This window comes from Mobula birostris, chromosome 13 (genome assembly GCF_030028105.1).
Source record: "Mobula birostris isolate sMobBir1 chromosome 13, sMobBir1.hap1, whole genome shotgun sequence".
In the NCBI taxonomy this organism is placed as follows: domain Eukaryota; kingdom Metazoa; phylum Chordata; class Chondrichthyes; order Myliobatiformes; family Myliobatidae; genus Mobula; species Mobula birostris.
The window spans coordinates 66,601,469-66,626,789 of record NC_092382.1 but is presented as its reverse complement, the minus strand read 5'-3'; the positions used below and the strand labels follow the sequence as shown (position 1 = coordinate 66,626,789).

The 25,321-nt window shown below is 44.6% G+C and overlaps 1 protein-coding gene across 6 annotated transcripts; it reads right to left on the bottom strand.

The window, feature by feature from the left end:
- Positions 1–494: 494 nt before the first annotated feature.
- On the bottom strand, positions 495–25,321 carry LOC140207667 (uncharacterized). Of its 6 annotated transcripts, XM_072276229.1 has the most exons (6): positions 25,236–25,321; positions 17,273–17,440; positions 15,220–15,467; positions 5,695–6,568; positions 1,573–1,629; positions 495–804 (listed from the first exon to the last, which is right to left on the bottom strand). In XM_072276229.1, the coding sequence occupies exons 4-6, from the start codon at positions 6,199–6,201 to the stop codon at positions 724–726; spliced, it is 645 nt and encodes a 214-aa protein (XP_072132330.1). In that variant the 5' UTR covers positions 6,202–6,568; positions 15,220–15,467; positions 17,273–17,440; positions 25,236–25,321; the 3' UTR covers positions 495–723. The 6 variants fall into 6 exon arrangements, with proteins under 6 accessions (XP_072132330.1, XP_072132326.1, XP_072132325.1 ...); XM_072276225.1 differs by lacking the exons at positions 495–804; positions 1,573–1,629 and adding an exon at positions 6,949–7,085 and having other exon boundaries at positions 4,534–6,568; positions 15,405–15,467; XM_072276224.1 differs by lacking the exons at positions 495–804; positions 1,573–1,629 and having other exon boundaries at positions 4,534–6,568.

Sequence of the window (25,321 nt, the reverse complement as noted above, 5' to 3'; positions counted from 1 at the left end):
AACAACAATTCTCTCTTCATATTAATGACTGTCTAAACTTGCTGTGAACAAGATTATGTGTTACAAGATTGTGAGTTACAGAGTCTAGGACAGCTGTCACCGTCATGGGCTGCGAGTGCAGACAGGGATTGGGGTCACTGAGCTGTGCATCAGAGAAGGATACGGGTTTGTACAGCCTCCTGTGGGGTAGAAATGTCCACACGGTGAATTCGGATCTGCTGGCACATCGGGAGTCTGAAAGGGAAAGGGAATAGGGAAGGGGCTGAGCAGAGAGTTTTAACAGGGGACCCTTTTCAGGGGTGGAGGGGTACAGGAGCTGTCTGATAGATCATTTTAATTGTTTTTTATAATCTGACAGATGGTGACCGAGGAAGGAGCTTGTTGACTGAGGATACCCGGAGGCGAGCAGGTCAGACACAGAATCAGGAATTGAATTGAATTGACTTTATTTCTTACATCCATCAGGAGTAAAAATCTTCACATTACGTCTCCATCTAAATGTGCAACGTGCAATCATAGTAATTTATAACAGTTTATAATAAATAAAACAGACAATGTAATATAGAGTACACTCAAATCAACGTGAGTTCATCAGTCTGACGGCCTGGTGGAAGAAGCTGTCCCGGAGCCTGTTGGTCCTGGCTTTTATGTTGCGGTACCGCTTCCCGGATGGTATCAGGAGAGTGACAGTGATGTGATTTCCTGTGTCACTGGTACAGACAGTCATCTCAAGTGAGGAGTTTGTGTGGAGATGCAGCTTCCATGGAGCTGGAGGAAAGAGGACACACCAACAGGTGGAACCAGCTGTGGGAAGACATGGTTTGTCAGGTCTGAAGATGAGCTGAATGTACCATAACCTTCAGACTGAATCAGAAAACCATTCTGAGGGTATTTGAAATGTCAGAAGCAGGAGCGATGTGATCACATGTGCAGAGGGCAGGGGTTGTGTCTCCATCAGACCCTTAGTGAGATGGTTCAAGTTACAATGTGCAGGGATGAAAGCACAGTGTTTGGGGCTGGATTTTATCACTGATTCTGACACAGTGAGAGGGTTAGTTTTGTTGTAAGGAGGCAACATTACTGTCCCCTTACTGTCTTTCCTCTCCACCCCGTCCTCCCTCTCACCTTGACATTGGACATAAGTTCAGGGTGAAAGTGAATTCTTTCAGGGGAGTCTGAAGGGGAATTCTTCACTCAGAGGTTGCTGGGAGTGTGGAATGAGCTGCCAGTGGAAGAGGTGGACGTGGGTCAATTAGACACTAAAGAGACATTTGGGTGATGAGATGGATGGGAGGTGTATGGAGGCTATGGTGCAGGTAGATGGAAATAGGCAGTAAAAACATAAACAGGTCAGCATTGACTAGAAGGGCCAAAGGACCTGTTTCAGTGCTGCTGGGCTCTGTGACTCTAACAATATTCTGATCTGTAATTTCCACAGTCAGTGCTTTGCTGCTAATGACTGAACCCAGAAATTTACCCAAACAAGAACTGAAAGACTCTTAGAATTGAAAGACTGCAGAAAGCGTATACAAGCTGTGATACTTGCCAAAGGGGGTGTTACTAAGTACTGACCATGCAGGTAGCCCAAACTTTTGCTTCAGGCCCTTTTCCATTTTCATTATTTTGAAACTGTAAAAGATGGAAATAAAAATGTAATCCTGCTTAAAATATTAAAGAAATGTGCCATCTTTAACTTTGTGCCTTTTGAAAATCAGGTCATCTTTTACTCACTTAGCTATCCACAGTAAAAGAAATTTTGACCAGGGGTGCCCAAACATTTGAAATGCCACTGTATATATTCCAAATTGCTTCCAAAATTCCTGCCATTGCTGCTCTGTTTTCATCCCTCCCCATGTTCTTTTCAAATCAATTTTGACCAATTTATCTCTCATGCCTCTCTAATTCCCTTTATTCCACATATGACTTTAGCTTCTCCTTTTCCAATGTCAGGGTGAATTTGATCATATAAAGATCCCTTGCCCCTAAGGGTTCTTTGAACTTAAGTGACCTAATTAATTCCACTTCATTACAACACCCAATCCAGAATAGCTGATCCCCAAGTGGACTCAACCACCAACAGCTCTAAAAAAGCATCTTGTAGGCATTCTAGGAACTCCTGCTCTTGAGACCAACACCATCCTAATTCTCCTAATCACCTGCATGACAATCCCCCATGACTATTGCAACATTGCCCTTTTGGCACACATTTTCTATCTCCCATTGTAATTTGTGGCCCACATACTTACTACTGTTTGGAGGTCTCTGTACAATTCCCATCAGGGATTTTTTTTTTTACATTTGCTGTTCCTTAATTCTACCCACAGATGCTGCACATTCCAACCCTATGCCACGTCTTTTCACAACTCTATTTAATATTTTAGCAACAGATCCACACAACACCACTACCAGCTTGTTCTTGGCTTGTTCTTTCAAGAAACATATAAGTATCTGGGAAATGAGAGGACCTGCAGATGCTAGAAATCTAGAGAACTACACACAAAGTGCTGGAGGAGCTCAGCATGTCAGGCAGCATCTATGGATGGGAATCAACATTTTGGGCCAAGACCCTTCATCGGGACTCTTGATATCCACGTCTCTGGAATATCAACGAGCAAAGAAAATAGAAAGTAGTGCGAAATAGGGAAAACCTTTGACAAAATTTAGTTGAAGGCTTAAAAAAACCTGCCAAACAGAGCTCAATAGTTAACAAATACAACGAAGGCAATAAACACTTTCATCAATACCGACATTAGCTTTTTTAAAGTGAAAATATCTTTGTCCCATTTCAATCAGTAAAATTTATAAAGATAAATAAGAACTTTGGAAAACTTTAGAAAAGACTATTTACACTCAAACCCACTTAGATTAACACTACCTTGGACAGAAGAAGGAAGTGAAATAACACACATTAAAAAAAAATCACACAACAGTCAGATAAAACTTCTAAGTACGAGGGGTGATTGATAAATTCATGGCCTAAGGTAGAGGGAGATGAGTTATACAGCTCTCGTTACATGCACATGCAGTTCAACTCTTTGAGTGATTATGCTGAAAGTTTGAAGATAAGAACTCATCAGGGGTAATTGACAGGTTTGTGCCTAAGGTAGAAAGAAATGAGTTATTAACTTCAAACTTTCCGCATAACCACTCAAAGAGCTGACCTGCACGTGCATGTAACGAGAGCTTTATAACTCATCTCCTTCCAGCTTAGGCCATGAACTCATCAATCGCCCATCTGCGGACACTTTCTGGAGGTCCAAGATCCGTGTGCTCCACGACTGCTGGACTAAGTGTGTAGGAGGGGACTATGTTGAAAAATAAATGTGCTCGGTTTTCTAAAATTGACTCCTACCCGAGGCTGCGAACATATCAATCACCCCTCGTATATATTTTCATCAAAAATGAACAGGATTCATCACTCCCTGTGTGTATGTGCAATCGTGTAAGAAATACAGACCAGAAAACTTCAATGAGAGGTCAAATCAGAAAAATGAAACATCACTATGGAAGTATGACCCTCCATGGGAGAGATCCCAACGATCTGAGCAGATGGGATGGTGACAAGGAAGCATCGAGCACCTGACTGAGAGTTGGAGACCTCTTCCCAGACACAGAGGGGGTCCTTCCAGAAATACAGGACAAGGTGGTTAACAAAAGGAAAAAAAAATCAAAAACACATGAAATATAAACAAACAAGGCAGCAAGTGCAGAAAATGCCAAGAGAAACCAGACACAATCCAACACATTTCAGGATCCTGCAGCAGTTTAACTCAATCTAATTACTTACAAAGGTACAATCAAGTGGCAAATATCATTCATCAAAATCTTGCTTTAAAATACAAACTCATGAACACCCTCCATCAATTCGTAAAGGTACCATAAATTCAAGCCAGATCCAGAAAATCTGACAAATTATATGATAATCAATACATTATTTCAGATAGGACAATCCATAATAACCATCCAGATATAATACTACAGGATAAACAAGCAGGAACAACTCTCTCAATAGATAAAACCATTCCCAACACACCCTCACCACGGATATTAACCGAATTATTTTCTCTGTCAATCAGCTTCCAAATGTTGCTACTCTGTCATTCGTTACCACACCCCGCTGCTGATTCCCTTCTCCTCATCATACGTTCTCACCCCGACCATCGTCCAGAGCCCCAAACTCTGCCCTGTGCAGACCCGCCGCTGGTTTCTGACCCTGCTCCACTGAACATCCAACTGGTGGTTTCCCATTCTGCTTTCAGTCTTTAGAGGACAGTGGTGTTTTCTAACAACCCTATACAAGCAGAGAAAATGACCCATAATGTGGAAATCAGCCATCAATAAGGACGTTAACTACCAATGTTATTCTTCCTCAGCCCAGAGATTTGAGGGGCGAAGTACATCTCAGACAGAACTGCAGTCAGCTCGACTTCTTCAGTCTGCAGAAAATTCAAGGGAAACCTCTTCACCCACAGAGTGGTGACTGTTTGGAACCCATCACCACAGGGAGAGCGGGAGATGAACAACAGGGCAGGATTTCAAAGGACCGTCGTGGAACTGAATCACTGGCAGGGTCCAGCCGGCCTGAGTCGACTCTCTACTGTACACTAGGTGTATTATAAATTCACCAAGTACCGGAGACAGAGTTTAAAATAGAACTGATTTATTTGTCTCAGATCCAAAATATTAAACTCCAGTCCCATTAAAGGTGAATATGTAGCTGATGAAACTCCTCCCATGCCCAGTGACCAGGGTGCAGAACTGGGTGTGGGGAGCAGCAGCAATTATTGCAGAGCTCAGCACCGGCAGTCACTCTCGAAATTGCATTCAGCACGGTGATGGACAAATATCCAGCATGCAGCTTAATCAAACTTTGTCTCTAGTGTGAACCCGGTAGTGTGTCACAAGTGTAACACGCTGTAAGGTTTCACTGCTAAAGTAACGGCCTCTCTGTAATGTTTCACTGCTGAGGTAATGGTTTCTCTGTAGCAGCAATGTTTAGGTTATGACTAGAGATAACAGGGTTTTGGAGTGCGGGGCTATCCAATGACAGAAATGTTCTTCCTTGTGAGTCTGGAAGAGAGATTTCATGGTCTTTTGCTGGGGAGAGATGTGAAGACGTGAATGGAGAGAGTGGGCCCATTTTCTTTTTTTTTGTTTTCTTTACTAACCCTACAGTCAAAGTAAGAATTTTAAATCTCATTCATTTAATCACATATTGTGTACTGTTTGTTATTTTGGGGTACTGATTTGTAACAGAGGACACATCACACAGCATCCACCAAAACGAGATTTCATAAGTTTTGCCCGGCTGATGGGCTATCACCCCCTGTATTAAGCTGCTAGCCGAAGCGAGAGTTACATAAGGTTACATTACTGAGTGAATCGCTTTCCATATTCACAGCAGGTGATCAGCCTCTACCCACTGTGAACTTGCTGGTGTCTCTGTAGTTGAGATGATCGAGTGGATCCCTTCCCACACACTGAGCAGGTGAACGGCCTCTCCCCAGTGTGAACTGACTGGTGTGTCAGTAGGCGAGATGATCGAGTGAATCCCTTCCCACAGTCTGAGCATGTGAATGGCCTCTCCCTGGTGTGAACTGACTGGTGTGCTTGTAGGCTAGCTAACTGTGTGAACCCTTTCCCACACTCTGAGCAGGTGAATGGCCTCTCCCCAGTGTGAACTCGCTGATGTACCTTCAGATGAGATGACGAAGTGAATCCTTTCCCACAGGTTGAGCAGGTGAATGGCCTCTCTCCGGTGTGAACTCGCTGATGTACCTTCAGTTGAGATAATTCAGTGAATCCCTTCCCACAGTTTGAGCAGGTGAATGGCCTCTCTCCAGTGTGAACTCGCTGATGCACCTTCAGATGAGATGATTCAGTGAATCCCTTCCCACAGTCTGCGCAGGTGAATGGCCTCTCCCCAGTGTGAACTGACTGGTGTCTCAGTAGGTGAGAAGATTTAGTGAATCCCTTCCCACAGTCCGAGCAGGTGAATGGCCACTCTCCGGTGTGAACTGACTGGTGTCTCAGTAACTGAGATGACAAAGAGAATCCCTTCCCACAGTCTGAGCAGGTAAACGGCCTCTCTCCAGTGTGAACATGCTGATGTATCTTTAGTTGGGATGACCGAGTGAAGGTCTTCCCACAGTCTGAGCAGGTGAATGGCCTCTCCCCAGTTTGAACTCGCTGGTGAGCCATTAGGTCAGAGGACTGAGTGAATCCTTCCCCAAAAATTCAGCATATAACCAGCGTCTGCCCAGTGTGAACTGACTGGTGTGTCCACAGGTGGGAAGACCGACTGAATCCCTTCTCACACACAAAACAGGTGAATGTCCTTGTCCCAGTGTGAACTTGCTGATGTACCTTCAGTTGAGATGACCGACTGATCCATTCCTACTGTCTGAGCAAATGAATGGGCTCCCCACTGTGTAAAATGACGGGCGTGCCAGCAGGTCAGATGATCGAGTGAATCCCTTGCTCCACTTATTAAATGTCTGGACAGAGACAGCAAAACTGGTGGGTTGTGTTCGAGATTCCCGGAAACAAATTCCTCGTCATTTTTAACCTGCAAAAAAGATTTACAAAACCGATCAATGGGTATAGGACAACATTTCAGATGAGATCACTTGATTTGTCAAGGTGTGAACTGACATCACACTGTTACTGTGAGGTTCAACCCAAGTTAGAGGGAGAAATCATCTTCTAAATGGGCACAATGCTGGTATCTGGAATGACCATCAAATTCTGATGCTCTTCCTGAATGAATAGGGCATTTCTGTCATCTCCAGTCTGTGACCTGGCTCAGTTTGACTCTCTCCATTGGTATTATTCCCTGTTCTCAGTGATCTGAATGGGTGTCTGGCCCCACAGTAATTGAAACATTCTCACACAAATAGCTGGCAGTGTATTCCACACGCCCACCACTCTCTGTGTAAAAAAACTTACCCCTGACATCCACTCGGTATCTATTTCCAAGCAGCTTACAACTATGCCCCCTCGTGTTAGCCATTTCAGCCCTGGGAAAAAACCTCCGGCTATCCACACGATCAATGCCCCTCATCATCTTATACACCTGAAAAAGGCTCCAAACATAAACAAGGAAATTATACATTGCTTTGAGGATTTGTTCAAAGTATACAAAATTATAAGGGTATAGACAGGGTAAATGCAAGCAGCTTTTTCCATGGAGGTTGGGTGAGATGACAACCAGAGGTCATGGGTAAGTGGGGAAGGTGAAATTTTAACGGGAACATGTGTAAAAGCTCTGTACTGAAATGGTCGTGAGAGTGTGGAATGAGATGCCAGCAGAAGTGGTGAATATGAGCTCAGCAACACCATTTCAAAAAAGTTCAGATGGGGGTAGGGGTATGGAGGGCGATGGTCCTGGTGCAGATTGGTGCATTAGACAGCTTAAATAGTTTTTTTTGGCATTGACTAGATGGGCCAAATAGCCTGTTTCCTTACTGAACTTCTTCATGTTTCCATGACAGAGAAGCTGGCCAAACTTGTTTGGAAGGGATACAGTAGGAGTGACAACGGAGCAGCAATGGCTGGAGTTTCTGGGAGCAATTGGGGAGGTGAGTGATCGATACATCCCAAAGAAGTGGACGCATTGGAAAGGCAGGAGGACACAACCGTGGCTGAAATGAGAAGCCAAAGCCAACACCAACATAAAAGCCAAAGAGAGGGCAAAAAAAAAGAGCAAAAACTATTGGGAAACTTTTAGAAACCTACTGAAGACGACTAAAACAAAGTCGGATGAGCTCAGGCGTGGAAATATGATATTGTAGTCATTAATGAGTCTTGGTAGCACCCAACAGTCTGAGGCATTTAGAGGAACAAAATATCTGGGGTCTCAACATCTATTGAAAACCAAGGTTCCCTGCACCAGTAACCTTTCAACTTTTATTTTGGCGGGCACATACAAACTCTACACACTCAAACTTTCACTTCTGAAGGCCTCCCACTTACCAAGTACTCCTTTGCCAGAAAACAGCCTGTCCCAATCCATACTTGTCAGATCTTTTCTGATACCATCAAAATTGACCTTTGTCCAATTTAGAATCTCAATCCATGGTCCAGACCTCTCTTTTTCCATATTTGCTTTGAATTTCATAGCATTATGATCACTGATTTCTGTCTCCAGCCCTGGATCATTTCCTAACAGCTTATTGCACACTTCTACGTCGGGAATTCTACGTACTGATTAAGGGCACATTTGACAAACTCAAACCCATCTAGTCCTTTTACAGTATGGGAGTCCCAGTCAATATATGGAAAGTTAAAATCAGTTACTGAATCAACCTTTGTTTCTTGGCATGGTCTGCGATCTCTCTACAAATTTGTTTCTCTAAATCCCTCGGACTGTTGTGTACAACCAAGTCCCAATAATGGCTACAACATCATAATTCCCTGTCCTGAGCTCATCTGGCTTTCCTACAATGTGATATACACAGCTCAACACATTCATTACACTACACTCAACCATTTGATTGCTGACTCTGTCTGAAGTCTCAACAACATCTGACTGGTGTCAAGAAAACAACCTCTCTCTGATCGTCACAAAAACAAAGGAGCTGATTGTGGACAACAGGAGGAATGGAGACAGGCTAACCCCTATTGACATCAATCGATCTGGGGTTGAGAGGGTGAACAGCTTTAAGTTCCTCGGCATAAACATCACCAAGGATCTCACATTGTCTGCACATACCCGCTGTGTGGTGAAGAAAGCACAACAGCTCCTCTTTCACTTCAGATGGTTGAAGAAGCTTGGGATGGGGCATCAAATGCTCAGAACTTTCTAGAGTTACACAATTGAGAGCATCTTGACTGCTGAATTAAGGCCTGGTATGGGAACTGTACTTCCCTTAATCGCAGGAACCTGCAGAGAGTGGTGCGGACAGCCCAGAGCATCTGCAGATGTGAACTTCCCACTATTCAGGACATTTACAGAGACAGGTGTGGAAAAAGGGCCCAAAGGATACTGGGGACCCAATTCACCACAACCACAAACTGTTCCTGCTGCTACCAGCCAGGAAACGGTACCACAGCAAAAGGACCAGCAGGCTCTGGGACATCATCTTCTACCAGGCCATCAGACTGATTAATTCATGCTGATACAACTGCATTTCTGTGTTATATTGACTGCCCTATGTACAAACTATTTATTATAAATTACTCTAAATTACACATTGCACATTTAGACGGAGACGTAACATAAAGATTTCTACTCCTCATGTATAAGAAGGATGTATGTAATAAAGTTAATTCAATTCACCCTCTCCACTATCTGTTCTGTCATTCTGGCTCCCATTCCCCCCACAATTTATTTCAACCACATCATCTCTCCCCGCGAAATAGCACGAGCAAGTCTTACCCCTGCACTAGGATATTAGTCCCCTCTTGTTCTGTTCCCCTAACTAACGAATCCTCTGTCACCCCTTTGACTTTCCTCTGCCAGGTAATACCCCGCCAACATTTTCTAAAGTGGTCTACCTGCTGTTGTGCGGGATAGCATCAAGAGTACTCTGCGATGGCTATCGAACCTCATTCCCCTTCCTGACTCTCACCCAGTTTCCTGTGTCCTGCACCTTGGGTGTAACTCACCTCTCTTCATGTCATATCTATCACCCCCTCCAACTCCTGGATGATCCAGAATTCATCCGTTTCAAGTTCCAATTCCTTAGAGTGCAGGGTTACAAGCTGCAGCTGGATGCACATCTTGTAGGTGAGGACATCAGGGACACTGGAGGTCTCCCCACATTCCCACCAATGTCCCCTATAATTTGTAATGACCAGTGTGCACATAAATCTTGTACTGTGCATTTTTATACCCAGTGACAACATGTGCACAGTGAATTTTATATAGAGAGGTACTCATTTTAACAGCTGGCAAATCACTGTCGATAAGAACTTTGATCTCCTCTGCGTTCGATCAAGTTCACCTGCTCTCTCACACAAACTACGCAACAGGCCTGTAACAGGTAGTGAAGGATTTTCTCACCAGAGCTTTTGCACATTGTCCATATGTGGTTTGCTTGCTAAATTATGCTTTAAAAAGTCAGATTTCCAAATATCACTCCACTTCTTCCCACTTGTAAATTCTCCAGCAACTTTTGCATTGCCACAATACACACAGGTAACACCAGTTTCTGTACTGGACATAAATATTTCCCCTGAATCCTCCAGAGGAATTGAGGATATATAAAAAATTCATTTTGAACCTACGTAACCACTGGCTAAACGAATAATTGGGACTGAATAGGATTTTTTGAACTGAAGTAATCTCTGTCTTCAGCGGTTAGCTAAGGCAGGCTCATTAGCATTTCTCTGCGGCTTGTAGACAGACACACTGAGAGCTGAAAGCATTTTTCATTGGACCCTTGTTAGATGATAACATTATATATTGTAAACACGAGGAATTCAAGCAACACACATCAAAGTTGCTGGTGAATGCAGCAGGCCAGGCAGCATCTCTAGGAAGAGGTACAGTCAACGTTTCGGACCGAGACCCTTCGTCAGGACTAACTGAAGGAAGAGCTAGTAAGAGATTTGAAAGTGGGAGGGGGAGAAGGAGATCCAAAATGATAGGAGAAGACAGGAGGGGGAGGGATGGAGCCAAGAGCTGGACAGGTGATTGGCAAAAGGGATATGAGAGGATCATGGGACAGGAGGTCCGGGGAGAAAGACAACGCTGTGGGGGGGAACCCAGAGGATGGGCAAGAGGTATATTCAGAGGGACAGAGGGAGAAAAAGGAGAGTGAGAGAAAGAACGTGTGTATATAAATAAATAACAGAAGGGGTACGAGGGGGAGGTGGGGCATTAGCGGAAGTTAGACAAGTCAATGTTCATGCCATCAGGTTGGAGGCTACCCAGACGGAATATAAGGTGTTGTTCCTCTCATCTGAGTGTGGCTTCATCTTTACAGTAGAGGAGGCCGTGGATAGACATATCAGAATGGGAATGGGATGTGAAATTAAAATGTGTGGCTGAGTGTGTGATCGTTTTGCTGAACACCTACGCTCTGTCTGCCAGAGAAAGCAGGATCTCCCAGTGGCCAGGATTTCACCCTGGACACTGGGTACTACTCCCTTGCCAGGTGAACATTTTTCATGTCTACAAGTTGATTTTATTGAATTGCCCAGAGTACATTGCTATAGATACTGCTTAGTTATTATAGAGGTGTTTAGTAGATGGATTGAAGCTATTCCAACTACCAGTAATGCTGCTATGACTGTTGTGAAGGTATATTACAGGAAATAATTCCCAGGTACGGCCTGCCAGAGATGCTGAGCTCTGACAATGGCCCACACTTAGTGGCGAAAGTAAACAAAGAGGTATGTAACAACCTCGTTATCAAGCACCAGTTCCAGTGTGTACACCACCCACAGGCTGCTGGCATAGTGGAGAGAGCCAAAGGCAAGGAAATTGGCCGAACTAACGGCGGAGACTGGACTCACTTGGTTGAAGGTCCCACCGTCACCCCTATTCCACATGAGGGTTACCCCACAGGGGAAACAGGGTTGTCACCAGCTGAAATCATTTTTTGACGGCCTATGAGGACACCCTGGGGACCAAGACCTTGTGTACCATTGCTCCCAGAAAGTCTACCAGCAAAATTGGATATGCATACCCCAGGAGAAGAGATGGGGAAATATATATGCCAACTAACCAAAATTCTCCAAGCATCACATTCACAGGTACAACAGGCTTACAAGGAAGAGAACTACCCCGCAGAGAGGAGTGACTATCCCACCATAGAACCTGGGAATTTTGTCCTGATCACGAACTGGGATTGAGGGAAACTCAGGCCTCGGTGGAGAGGACCACATCAGGTGTTACTGACCACTCCCACGGCTGTGAAACTGAAGGGGCAATCTCGGTGGATACATCGAACAGACAACAAACGTGTTACTGAAGGAACTGAGTAGAATGACTCTCTCGGACTAAAGAAAAATGTATTGGTTGATAGTGGTGTTTGTGTTTATGACTTTGAGAGGGCTCACCCCAGCATCCGGGGGATCCCATGTTAACACCTTTCTGTCTCTGTCACACCTACGCCAAACAGATAGAACTGGGGGCCTACAACAGGAATTCTGCAGATGCTGGAAATTCAAGCAACACACATCAAAGTTGCTGGTGAATGCAGCAGGCCAGGCAGCATCTCTAGGAAGAGGTGCAGTCGACGTTTCAGGCCGAGACCCTTCGTCAGGACTAACTGAAGGAAGAGTGAGTAAGGGATTAAACTGGGGGCCTGCTGGGTTTGTACCGAAATTCCCCAGCATGGTAAAACTATGATTCCAATGTCAGTAATCCCACTGAACTACAGTGAGGAACTCTCAGCCTGGGCTTTCTCAAATAACACACGGGGAAGTGAGGTGAGGAACTGTGGTTCAGTCAGAGATGACTGTTGCTGTCAGTGTTTTGAGGGATGGTATCTCAGGCCCCCACCAAACAGAACTTCCTATGCTGGGAAACATGCATCCTGGCCATACTTGCAGGTGCCCAACAGCAGAGAAGAATAACTGAGACTGAGCGATTTTGGATGATCACTTTTCTCTCCTATGGAGTAGCCAGGAATTCATGAGAGATAATCAATTTGGCTACAACACTTGAGAAGCTGGCCACAATACTGCAGGGGCCCCGACAGAAACACAGGCCCAAGTAACAGAAATATCCACTGAAATGATTGCAATCTGGCAAACAGTCCCACAGAATCGTAAGGCTTTAGGTTTTATCCTGGCTGAGAAAGGGGAAACCTGTGCTATTATTGACACAGAATGCTGCACCTATATCCCTGATGACTCTACTAACATTACATCCCTCTCCCAGCACACTGCCAAGGAGATTGACAGCATCATGAAAGTAGGGCAGGATTTACACGGGTTCACCGAACGGTCGAAATGGTGGTCTTCGAAGGCCTGTTTGGTAATATGTGGGGCGAGATATTGCATTATGGCCTAATAGTTGTACATATGATTGTTATAATTACTGATGACTGCTGTTTTTACCCACTGATGAGTCAGTGCTATACTCGGTTGCTTTCTCTGTAAAAATTACTGCTTTGTTGATGATGTAATGATGAAAAGGAGGGAATGATAAAGTATGTGGAGGGCTAACAATAGCAGCCTGTCTTCATGAAAGAAACTGCTGGTGGTGAACAGATGATGAACACGACAGACCAACTCAATAACTACTTTGGTTCTGTCTTCACTAAGGAGGACATAAATAATCTTCCGGAAATAGCAGGGGACCGAGGGTCTAGGGAGATGGAGGATCTGAGGGAAATACATGTTAGTAGGGAAGTGGTGTTTGGTAAATTGAAGGGATTAAAGGCAGATAAATCCCCAGGGCCAGATGTTCTGCATCCCAGAGTGCTAAAGGAAGTAGCCCAAGAAATAGTGGATGAAATAGTGATAATTTTTCAAAACTCTTTAGATTCTGAACTAGTTCCTGAGGATTGGAGGGTGTCTAATGCAACCCTGCTTTTTAAAAAAGGAGTGAGAGAGAAACCGGGGAATTATAGACTGGTTAGCCTGACATCAGTGGTGGGGAAAATGCTAGAGACAGTTATCAAAGATGTGATAACAGCACATTTGGAAAGCGGTGAAATGATCGGACAAAGTCAGCATGGATTTGTGAAAGGAAAATCATGCCTGACGAATCTCATAGAATTTTTTGAGGATGTAACTAGTAGAGTGGTTAGGGGAGAACCAGTGGATGTGGTATATTTGGACTTTCAAAAGGTTTTTGACAAGGTCCCACACAGGAGATTAGTGTGCAAACTTAAAGCACACGGTATTGGGGGTAAGGTATTGATGTGGATAGAGAATTAGTTGACAGACAGGAAGCAAAGAGTGGGAATAAACAGGACCTTTTCAGAATGGCAGGCAGTGACTAGTGGGGTACCGCAAGGCTCAGTGCTGGGACCCCAGTTGTTTACAATATATATTAATGATTTAGACGAGGGAATTAAATGCAGCATCTCCAAGTTTGCAGATGACACGAAGCTGGGTGGCAGTGTTAGCTGTGGGGAGGATGCTAAGAGGATGCAGGGTGACTTGGATAGGTTACGTGAGTGGGCAAATTCATGGCAGATGCAATTTAATGTGGATAAATGTGAGGTTATCCACTTTGGTGGCAAAAATAGAAAACAGATTATTATCTGAATGGCCGCCGATTAGGAAAAGGGGAGGTGCAACGAGACCTGGGTGTCATTATACACCAGTCATTGAAAGTGGGCATGCAGGTACAGCAGGCGGTGAAAAAGGCGAATGTATGCTGGCATTCGTAGCAAGAGGATTCGATTACAGGAGTAGGGAGGAACTACTGCAGATGTACAAGGCCTTGGTGAGACCACACCTGGAGTATTGTGTGCAGTTTTGGTCCCCTAATCTGAGGAAAGACATCCTTGCCATAGAGGGAGTACAAAGAAGCTTCACCAGATTGATTCCTGGGATAGCAGGACTTTCATATGATGAAAGACTGGATGAACTAGGCTTATACTCATTGGAATTTAGAAGATTGATGGGGGGGGGGGGGATCTTATTGAAACATATAAAATCCTAAAGGGATTGGACAGGCTAGATGCAGGAAGATTGTTCCCGATGATGGGGAAGTCCAGAACGAGGTGTTTAAGGACAAAGGGGAAGCCTTTCAGGACCGAGATGAGGAAAATCTTCTTCACACAGAGAGTGGTGAATCTGTGGAATTCTCTGCCACTGGAAACAGTTGAGGCCAGTTCATTGGCTATATTTAAGAGGGAGTTAGATATGGCTCTTGTGGCTAAAAGGATCAGGGGGTATGGAGGGAAGGCTGGTACAGGGTTCTGAGTTGGATGATCAGCCGTGATCATACTGAATGGCGGTGCAGGCTCGAAGTGCCGTAACTGGGTTGCCAAACCAGCAGAAATGGATCACTCAGTTGGAGTCTGGATTACTGGAACTAAGGAAGTTTTATTAAAGAAACAAGCAACACAGTACTCTAATCAAAAGGGTAATAAATGCAACAGTTCAGCAATGATAAACACACATGTACACAGAACTAGGATAACAGGATCAATCAAGCTCTATCGTCGTCTAGGGGTAAATGACCAGTTTCAAAGTGACACAAAGTTCAGTTCAGTTCACAGTAATCGCTGCCGTGGGAGATGGAAAGTGGGGGGAAGGAGAGAGAGAGCAAAAACAAATGAATATTCAAACGGCTTCCACACAGACCTTCGATATTCTTCGCAGTCAGCTTTCGGGCGAGCCCTTTGTAATGTCTTCTGAGGTCACCAACCGTGACCCCTCCGTTTCCAGACACGACCGTTTCTCTGCGGTGAACCTGGCACCCAGGCAAGGGCAGACACACACCAGGTTCCCGCCGATCGTGCCTTTCCACCCTGTGCGTTGTTACGTACCTCGTAACTGGGTTGCCAAACCAGCAGAAATGGATCACTCAGTTGGAGTCTGGATTACTGGAACTAAGAAAGTTTTATTAAAGAAACAAGCAACACAGTAATCGAAAGGATAATAAATGCAACAGTTCAGCAATGATAAACACACGTGCACAGAATTAAGATAACAGCATCAATCAAGCTCTATCGTTGTCTAGGGGTAAATGACCAATTTCAAAGTGACACAAAGTTCAGTTCAGTTCAGTTCGCAGTAATCGTGGCCATGGCGATGGACAACGTGGGGGGAGAGAGAGAGAGAGAGAGAACGGGAACGACTGATCATTCAGACACGGTTTCCACTCACAGACCGGCGATATTGCTCACAAGCAGCTTTCGGGTGGGTCCTTTGTGATGTCACCTGAGGTCACCGACTGTGACCCCTCCTCCAGATACGGTCGATCCTCTGCAGTGAACCCGGCACCCAAGCGAGGGTGGACACACACCGGGTTCCCGCTGATCGTACCTTTCCACCCCATGCGTTGTCCGGTACTTCCCACCGACTTGTGAGAGGCGCACCGCTTCCAAGGTCTCGTTACCTCAGGGTGTCGTATGTGTCTCCTGCCTTAGCGAACCGGTCCCTTTTTATCCCCCTGCTGGGGTATCGCCTGTCCATCACTTCAAACAGTTCAGGGTTCAAAGGGGGAGCCGCTCCAGACAGCTCTCTCTCTCCCGTCCCTTCGTTACACATCTCCAGATGCTGTTTCATTGTGTTCCTTATCTCTCTCTTGAAGACAGGTGGCAGACTAACTGCTGATCACACAGGACAGCTAACATCTTATCTATGTGTATTCTCGTCACAGCGTCTATGGCTTGGTCCCGCGAGCAACCCTCCAAAACCTCCCACCGACTTGTGGGAGATGCACTGCTTCCAGGGTCTCGTTACCTCGGGTGTCGTGTGTGTCCTGCCTTAGCGAACCTGTCCCTTTTTATCCCCCTGCTGGGGTATCGCCTGTCCATCACTTCAAACATTTCAGGGTTCAAAGGGGGGGCCGCTCTTGACAGCTCTCCTTCCGTCCTTTAATTAACATCTCCAAATGCTGCTCCATTGTTTTCCTTATCTCTCTTTCTCCTGAATACAGGCGGCAGACCAACTGCTGATCCCACTGGTGCCAGCACAGGACAGCTAACATCTTAATCTATGTGTATTCTCGTCACACAGGGTTCTGAGTTGGATGAGCAGCCTTGATTGTACTGAATGGCGGTGCAGGCATGAAGGGCCAAATGGCCAACTCCTGCACCTATTTTCTATGTTTCTAGATGTGCTGAGACATGCTGAGCCATATTTCTTCTTGTGGGTCGCTAGCTAGGGTTTCAGGATGCTTAGCTCCTTGGGCAATCATGCGTAGAGATAGAACAACTTCAGTCTGTTTTGTGTGTGAAAGCTATTATGACTATTTTGTAATTTGTCTTTAGGGGCTGTCATGTAGTAAATAACTTTGGCTCCAGCCTGTCTTGTGTTGGGGGTATCTGGATGGATATAACCGTGGTGTGAGGGGAATTATTAGTCAGTTAGTGGATTGGGTGGGAACAGTCATAGACTGTTCCTGTTTGAGCGACTAACTGAGTAAGCCCCGGGTGCTTGGAATAAATAGTTTGTACTTATACGGTATCTGAGTGACTTTATCCGGATTCCACTTCCACACAATGGGGGTGGTTTTAAAGGGCTGGGCTGCTGGAAGCACATTACCAGACCTGGAGTGATTGCGACTGAGTCTGACAGAGGCATAACTGGTTCTTCTGGGCACATTCAGTCTCACTCCAACTATTCCCTACCTTCCCTTGTACAGGTATGTAATGTCTAAAGGACCAGTGTTTGAGTAAATGAGACTCACCAAACTTTCTCCTGACCGAATCACTGGAATCTCCGAGTCAGGTGGGTCCTCTCCAGTTGATGCTCTCAATCCTCGGGCTGGTTCACTTGTTGCTGTTCCCTCGTCTTCAGTCGTGGTTTGCTTCTAGTTGGGGTTTTTCTTCCAATAAATCTCTCACCACAGGTCTAACTTTAACATGAAAGATAATGAAGCACATTAACAATAAAATGGAGAACCAAACATTTCTGCTTCATGTTTCTAAGAGTAAAACACACAGAAATTTAAACATTGAAAATAAATATAATGATCTCAGTGAACAATCTTTTACTTTCTCTCACACATCACAAAATGATATGGGATAAGAAGGAGCCATCATTCAGTCATGGTAAGACATCAGACACAGGAACAGAATTGGGTGATTCAATCCATCTGGTCTGCCTCACCAATCAACCATGGCTGAGTTTTATTCCAACACCCTATTCCTGCCTTCCTCCTGTAACACTGAAGTTACTCATCCTTTCCTCAGATTAGCAGTCATTGCTTCCAAAGGAACTCCAGAAACAAACATCTGATCCCAGACCAGAAATACTCGCTCAACACCTCATAAACCTGGCCATCTCGATCCCCAGGTCCAATTTACCCGGGTCAAAAACTGTGATATCCCAGGACCCCACTCACAGAGTCACACAGCTGAATCTGCCACTCACCGACCCTGAGAGACTCACACATTGTCCCCACATCTCACACTGGGTAGTGCAATCCGGGATTTCCCCACAACCAATGTCCAGCTGCTCGAAATTTCTGCTTCATTACAGAAGGACGACCATCCAGCCCCATCTGCAGAAGCAGTAACCAAAGTCAAAACCAAAACACCGACAGTCCATTATGCCTGGAATGTAGATCACAGGATTATAGCCCAAGCACCAACTCTCCCAGTACTCTTTGCTGCTAGTAAAATGCTGCAGTGTGTCAGCCAGTCACAGTTCAATAACTAGCACCTCCACACCAATGCACAACAGAACTGGTACCTGATGACCCTCTGGCATTCCAGCTAACAAAAACTGATTCCAGAAATAACTCAGCGAGGCCAAAGGTGTAAAAGAACACTTCACAATGAAGACAAAGGTTAGAAGAAAGATTGCTGATATATAACATTGAGGTGGTGGGATACAGGGTGGACCGAGGTTGACCCAGATGGTTGATGCATATCACTGAAGCGGGGGGGAGGGGGTTCGGAGACTGGACAGAGGTTGAACAAGATGGGCAGGGATGAGCAGATAGAACCAGGTGGGAGAAGGGATCAAGGACAATCACTGATGATCCTCCAGCAATACACAGATATTGAATTAATCACACATACTACTGTATAAAAGATCCTAAAATGACAAAGTTAGAACAAACAATAAGAATTCTGGCATATGCCCCTTGACCCTCACCAAATTTTTATCAACACATCATAGAAAGTTTCCATCCAGACACTTCATGCTTTTGTATGGCAACTACCCTTTCCGTGACTGCGAGGAACAGCAGAGAACTTTGGATACAGATCAGCACATCACAGAAATCATTCTCCCCACTAGTCTTCCCAGTCCCTCGGTAAAGCAGGCAGTGAAATCAAAGATCCCCAAAACCTGGGATGTTCACCTTTCTCACCCACCCCAGTCGGGGAGAAGACACGACAGCCATAAAGCTTCAGGACAAATGTGAGGAGCCTCAGGAAGCGAGGCAAGTTGGGGGAAGTTAATGGGACTCAGGGGCCAACATCAGATTTCCCCAACACAACATGGAGGAAGCATTACCACCAATCCGGGGACTTTGAGCACACACCACATGATTTTGCGTCACAAAGCAGAAGGCAGGGCAGATCTGCGGGAAACAGCCTCATGTGACCTGCTGACGGGACTCCCATTTCAATTCTGTGGAAATAGACAGCCTGGGCTCCTGGCTTGGATTGTTCAATGCAGATTAAGTGAAGTCTACACATTTTTGACAAGCCCAGATAACTGGGTACTAAATGAGTAATTGGCCCTCAGTTCGGGGCTCACGGCCAACATCAGATACACTTCAGCACCACCCAGCCGGAGACTGTGAGCATGTGCGAAGATCTTGTTATATCTGCGGTAAATGCCAGGGGCAAATGGGATCACGTGACTGGTGGGGTCTCCCATCACCCCAGGCAGAGCACTCCAGCTACTCACCACTCTGTGGAAAGAAACAAACTTGCTGCTCACATCTTCTCTCACCTTAAATGTGTTAGACATTTCAACCTCCAGGAAAAACATACCAGCTGTCTACTCTGTCTACTCCACTCGTAATGTTATAAACGTCCATCCAGTGTCACCCCAGCCTGCGCCGCTCTGGAGAAAACAACACAAGTTTGTCCAACCTCTCGCTATAGCTGATGCCCTCTAACCTAGACAATATCCTGGTAAACCTCTTTTACACCCTCTACTATTATTCTGATATTTCACATTCTTAAAATAAAGTACTGATCCTAACTGACCTAAGACTGGGAATGTTTTCTTGGATTAAATGTCAGGAATTGTGTAAAACTGAGTATTTGGCTATGGTGTATGTAAACTTCTGACTTCAACAGTAGCCATTAATATGAAAAAGAAAATTTGCTAGCATATCAAACAGAAAAAATGGCAAATTTTCTGTTCTCATTGATCAATCAACAAGCCTGAGCATTAAGACCGCCGAAATAGTTTATTTGAAACGTGATAAGGAAGGTGATCCCCATTTTATGTTTTTAGATCTAATTGAACTGCCTGATCAGAAAGCTGCAACTATTGTTAAGCATCTTCTGAATTGTCTCATGAACCATGGGTTTGATGACTCTTACTTGAAACAGAACCTTGTAGCATTTGCTGGTGATCGGGCGAACGTAATGCCTGCTGTCAAATCTGGTGTTGCTACAATTCTCAAGGAACATTACCCTGTGACAAATTGGCACGGTCTTAGTCACAGATTAGAACTTGCAGTAGGTGATTCAGTGAGAGAAGTTCACGGAATTAATCATTTTCAATCATTTATGGACAAATTATATTCTGTTTACAGTAGATCATCTCTAAATCAAAAGGAACTGTCTGAATGTGCCTCTCAACTAGAACAACAAATTTGCAAAATAGGCCGTGTTCTGGGCACCAGGTGTGTGGCTGGCTCATTTCGAACAGTTTCAGCAGTGTGACAAAATTATGAAGCACTGTGTTTTCACTTTGAAAAAGCAATGAAGAATGAAACAGGATCTGGGAGTGAGAGAAAAACCTATGAAGGTCTGTTGAAAAGATTCTTCAGGACAGTTTCTACTGGACTTAGCTCTAACGTATGACGCGTTGCATGAACTGGTTTACTGTCAGAGTGTTTACAGAAACACACTACTACGACTGCTTATGCAGACAAACTGACCCAATGGATCAGAAGATCACTGCATGGACTGAAAGACCAACCTGGTACAAAAACTCTAGAAGCTCAAGAGGCAGTTGAAAAGGGGAAGTTTGGAGAAATTACCTTAACAAGCAACAACAAAATTGTCTCCATTAACTATCGACAATTTCTTGCTCGTTTTATAAACAATCTGCAGCACCTTATGTTCACGGCAACATCCTTGAAAAGTTCTCAAACTTCTAAACCTCAAAGTATGTATTAATTCCCTGTTAAATGAAATGTGTGTCCTTGATAAAGATAACTGGCCTGCTAAAATACTGCTTAATTTTTTTTTCCAAGTCAAGTCGTATTTTATCATCATTTCGACCATAAACTGCTGGTACAGTACACAGTAAAAACGAGACAATGTTTCTCCAGGACCCTGGTGCTACATAAAACAACACAAAACTACACTAGACTATGTGAGACTGCACAAGGCTACCCTAGACTACATAAAAACAACATTAAAAAACTGCACTAGACTACAGACCTGCACAGGACAACATAAAGTGTGCAAAAACAGTGCAGGGCAGTACAATAATTTATAAACAAGACAATAGGCACAGTAGCGGACAAATAACAATATAATAATAAATGATGTGAATGTCAGTCTAGACTCTGGGTATTGAGGAGTCTGATGGCTTGGGGGAAGAAGCTGTTACGCAGTCTTGTTGTGTGAGCCCGGATGCTTCGGTACCTTCTGCCTGATGGAGAATGATGGAGAAGCTGCAATATCATCTCTCTGTAAGAGGCTTAAGCTTTCTTCTTCCTCTGTAATAAATGCCTTCAGAGATTATGTGGAGGATCGTGGACGCTGCATCCCCCAAGATTTACGCCCATTACTGAGCTGTTCACAAGTTATTCCTATTAGTACTGCTGAGTGTGAGAGAGGATTCAGTCACATCAACTTGATAATAACAGCAACACACTCAAGGACTCTCATAGATCATGTATCAGCACTTATGTTTGTTAAACTACACAGACCTCCTCTAGTTCAGTGGAATCCTGAGCCGTATGTCACAACATGGCTGCAGTACCACAGATCAGCAGATGACACCAGGACAAGAGTTGCTTCAGACCCACGAATACATATTACACCTGACCCTTTGTGGAAATTATTGTGAAACTTCTCATTGGTGGCATTTGGTAAGTAGGTAATTATTTTTAAATTGGTAAAATACATGATTACTGTCTTTTTCTTTACTTGCTTGATAATTATATTTTATGATAATTAGTGAGTACAACCATGTAATACTTTGTCATATTATTAAATTATTATATGTTTTATTGTACCAGTTACACACTGAAATGTACTGATAGGCTGTACTATTGTTAATGTTTTAACTATCACTATATTTCTGTGGAGCTCTGGAATTGATATATTTCTTTCATCTTGGTTTACCATTATACCAGCGCCAAAGAAGAAGAATGTGGGCTGCCTTAAGGACTATTGCCCGGTAGCACTTACATCGACAGTGATGAAATGCTTTGGGAGGTCGGTTATGACTGAAATGAACTCCCGCCTCAGCAAGGACCTGAACCCACTGCAATTTGCCTATCGTCACAATAGGTCAATGGCAGATGCAATCTCCATGGCTCTTCACACGGTTTTAGACCACCTGGACAACACAAGCATCTATGTCAGGCTGCTGTTCATCGACTACAGCTCCGCATTTAATACCATCACTCCCACTATCCTAATTGAGAAGTTGCAGAACCTGGGCCTCTGTAATTGTATTCTCATCTTCCTAACCAGAAGAACATAGTCTGTGCAGATTGGTAATAACATATCCTCTTCGCTGACGATCAACATTGGCGCACCTCAGGGGTGTGTGCTTAGCCCACCGCTCTACTCTCTGTATACACATGACTGTGTGGCTGGGCACAGCTCAAACACCATTTACAAATTTACCCACAATACAACTATTGTTGGTCGAATCTCAGGTGGTGACGAGGGGGTGTACAGGAGTGAGATATGCCAGCTAGTGGAATGGTGCCACAGCAACAACCTGGCACTCAATGTCAGTAAGATGAAAGAGCTGATTGTGGACTTCAGGAAGAGTAAGACGGGGGAACACGTACCGATCATCATAAGAGTGATCATAAGTGGAGAGAGTGAGTAGCTTTAAATTCCTGGGCATCAAGATCCCTGAGGATCTAACGTGGTCCCAGCATATCGATGTAGTCATAAAGAAGGTAAGACAGCAGCTGTACTTTATTAGGAGTTTGAAGCGATTTGGCATGACAACAAACAAGCTCAAAATCTTCTATAGCTGCACTGTGGGGAGCATTTGGACAGGCTGCATCACTGTCTGGTATGGAGGGGCTACTGCACAGGACCGTGAGAAGCTGCAGAATGTTGTAAATCTAGTCAGCTCCATTTTGGGTACTAACCTACAAAGTATCCAGGACATCTTCAGGGAGCGGTGTCTCAGAAAGGCAGCATCCATTACAAAGGACCTTCAGCACCCAGGGCATGCCCTTTTCTCACTGTTACCATCAGTCAGGAGATACAGAAGCCTGAAGGCACATACTCAGCGATTCAGGAACAGCTTCTTCCCCTCTGTCATCTGATTCCTGAATGGACTTTGAAAGCTTTGGACACTACCTCACTTTCTAATATACATCATTTCTGTTTTTACACATCTTTAACAATCTATTCAACCAATTTTTTGAGGAAATTACCAGTAGGCTAGACAAGGGAGATGCAGTGGATGTTGTATATTTGGATTTTCAGAAGGCCTTTGACAAGGTGCCACATATGAGGCTGCTTAACAAGATAACAGCCCATGGAATTACAGGAAAGTTACATACCTGGATAGAGTGTTGGCTGATTGGCAGGAAACAGAGAGTGGGAATAAAGGGATCCTATTCTGGTTGGCTGCCGGTTACCAGTGGTGTTCCACAGGGGTCCGTGTTGGGGCCGCTTCTTTTTACATTGTACATCAACGATTTGGATTATGGAATAGAGGGCTTTGTGGCTAAGTTTGCTGACGATACGAAGATAGGTGGAGGGGCCGGTAGTGCTGAGGAAACGGAAAGTCTGCAGAGAGACTTGGATAGATTGGAAGAATGGGCAGAGAAGTGGCAAATGAAGTACAATGTTGGAAAGTGTATGGTTATGCACTTTGGCAGAAAAAATAAACAGGCAGACTATTATTTAAATGGGGAAAGAATTCAAAGTTCTGAGATGCAACGGGACTTGGGAGTCCTCGTACAGGATACCCTTAAAGTTAACCTCCAGGTTGAGTCGGTAGTGAAGAAGGCGAATGCAATGTTGGCATTCATTTCTACAGGAATAGCGTATAGGAGCAGGGCTGTGATGTTGAAGCTCTATAAGGTGCTGGTAAGACCTCACTTGGAGTACTGTGGGCAGTTTTGGTCTCCTTATTTAAGAAAGGATGTGCTGACTTTGGTGAGGGTACAGAGAACATTCACTAGAATGATTCCAGGAATGAGAGGGTTAACATATGAGGAACGTTTGTCCGCTCTTGGACTGTATTCCTTGGAGTTTAGAAGAATGAGGGGAGACCTCATAGAAACATTTCACATGTTAGAAGGCATGGACAGAGTGGATGTGGCAAAGTTGTTTCCCATGATGGGGGAGTCTAGTACGAGAGGGCATGACTTCAGGATTGAAGGGCGCCCTTTCAGAACAGAAATGCGAAAAAAATTTTATAGTCAGAGATTGGTGAATCTATGGAATTTGTTGCCACGGGCAGCAGTGGAGGCCAAGTCATTGGGTGTCTTTAAGGCAGAGATTGATAGGTATCTGAGTAGCCAGGGCATCAAAGGTTATGGTGAGAAGGTGGGGCAGTGGGACTAAATAGGATAAAATAGATCAGCTCATGATAAAATGGCGGAGCGGACTCGATGGGCCGAATGGCCTACTTCTGCTCCTTTGTCTTATGGTCTATTCATTATGCATAATGATTTAGTTTTTTATTTATTATGTTTTAATTTATTATCTATGCCAGAATATGTATTTATGTATTGCATTCAACTGCTGTTGCTGAGTCAAACAAATTTCATTTCAATTGCCTGTGATAATAAATCTGATTTTGACATAAGATATATATATATATACCACACTCAATTTGTTTACCTGTTCATTACTCGAATGGGGCAAGGACGTTGTCCAGTACATGAAATCAGCAGATACACAAACTGGGTGAGAGAGGGGATATAGGAAATGGCAAGCATTTTGTCAGCTCCGGCACCTAAAACAATTAGCACTGCACCCCTGCTGAAAGGACATCCCACTTTCTAACAACCGCCCCCTTTCAGGCCTAGGGTCCCACATCTTTCCGACCACTCACCCCGACACCCACAGTCCACCCGTAACCTCTACCCACACACAGACAGATCCCCTTCACCCCAAACCCCCTCCCAGCCTGGGAACCACAACTGACTGATCCCACAGCCCGGGCTCGGGCGCAAAGCTAAAACCGGGGCTGCGGGACCGGACAGCCCGGAGCCTGCAGCCGTCCGGCAGAACTCGGTCCCGGCCCTTTCCAACTGCAACAAACCCCCAATTTACACAAACTCCATTACTCACCTCCCCGATAGCAGAACCGCCGGCGACAACTGTGATGGGCACCGGGCCGACGCTCAGCAGGATATTCGCCGCAGCACCACCCGTGG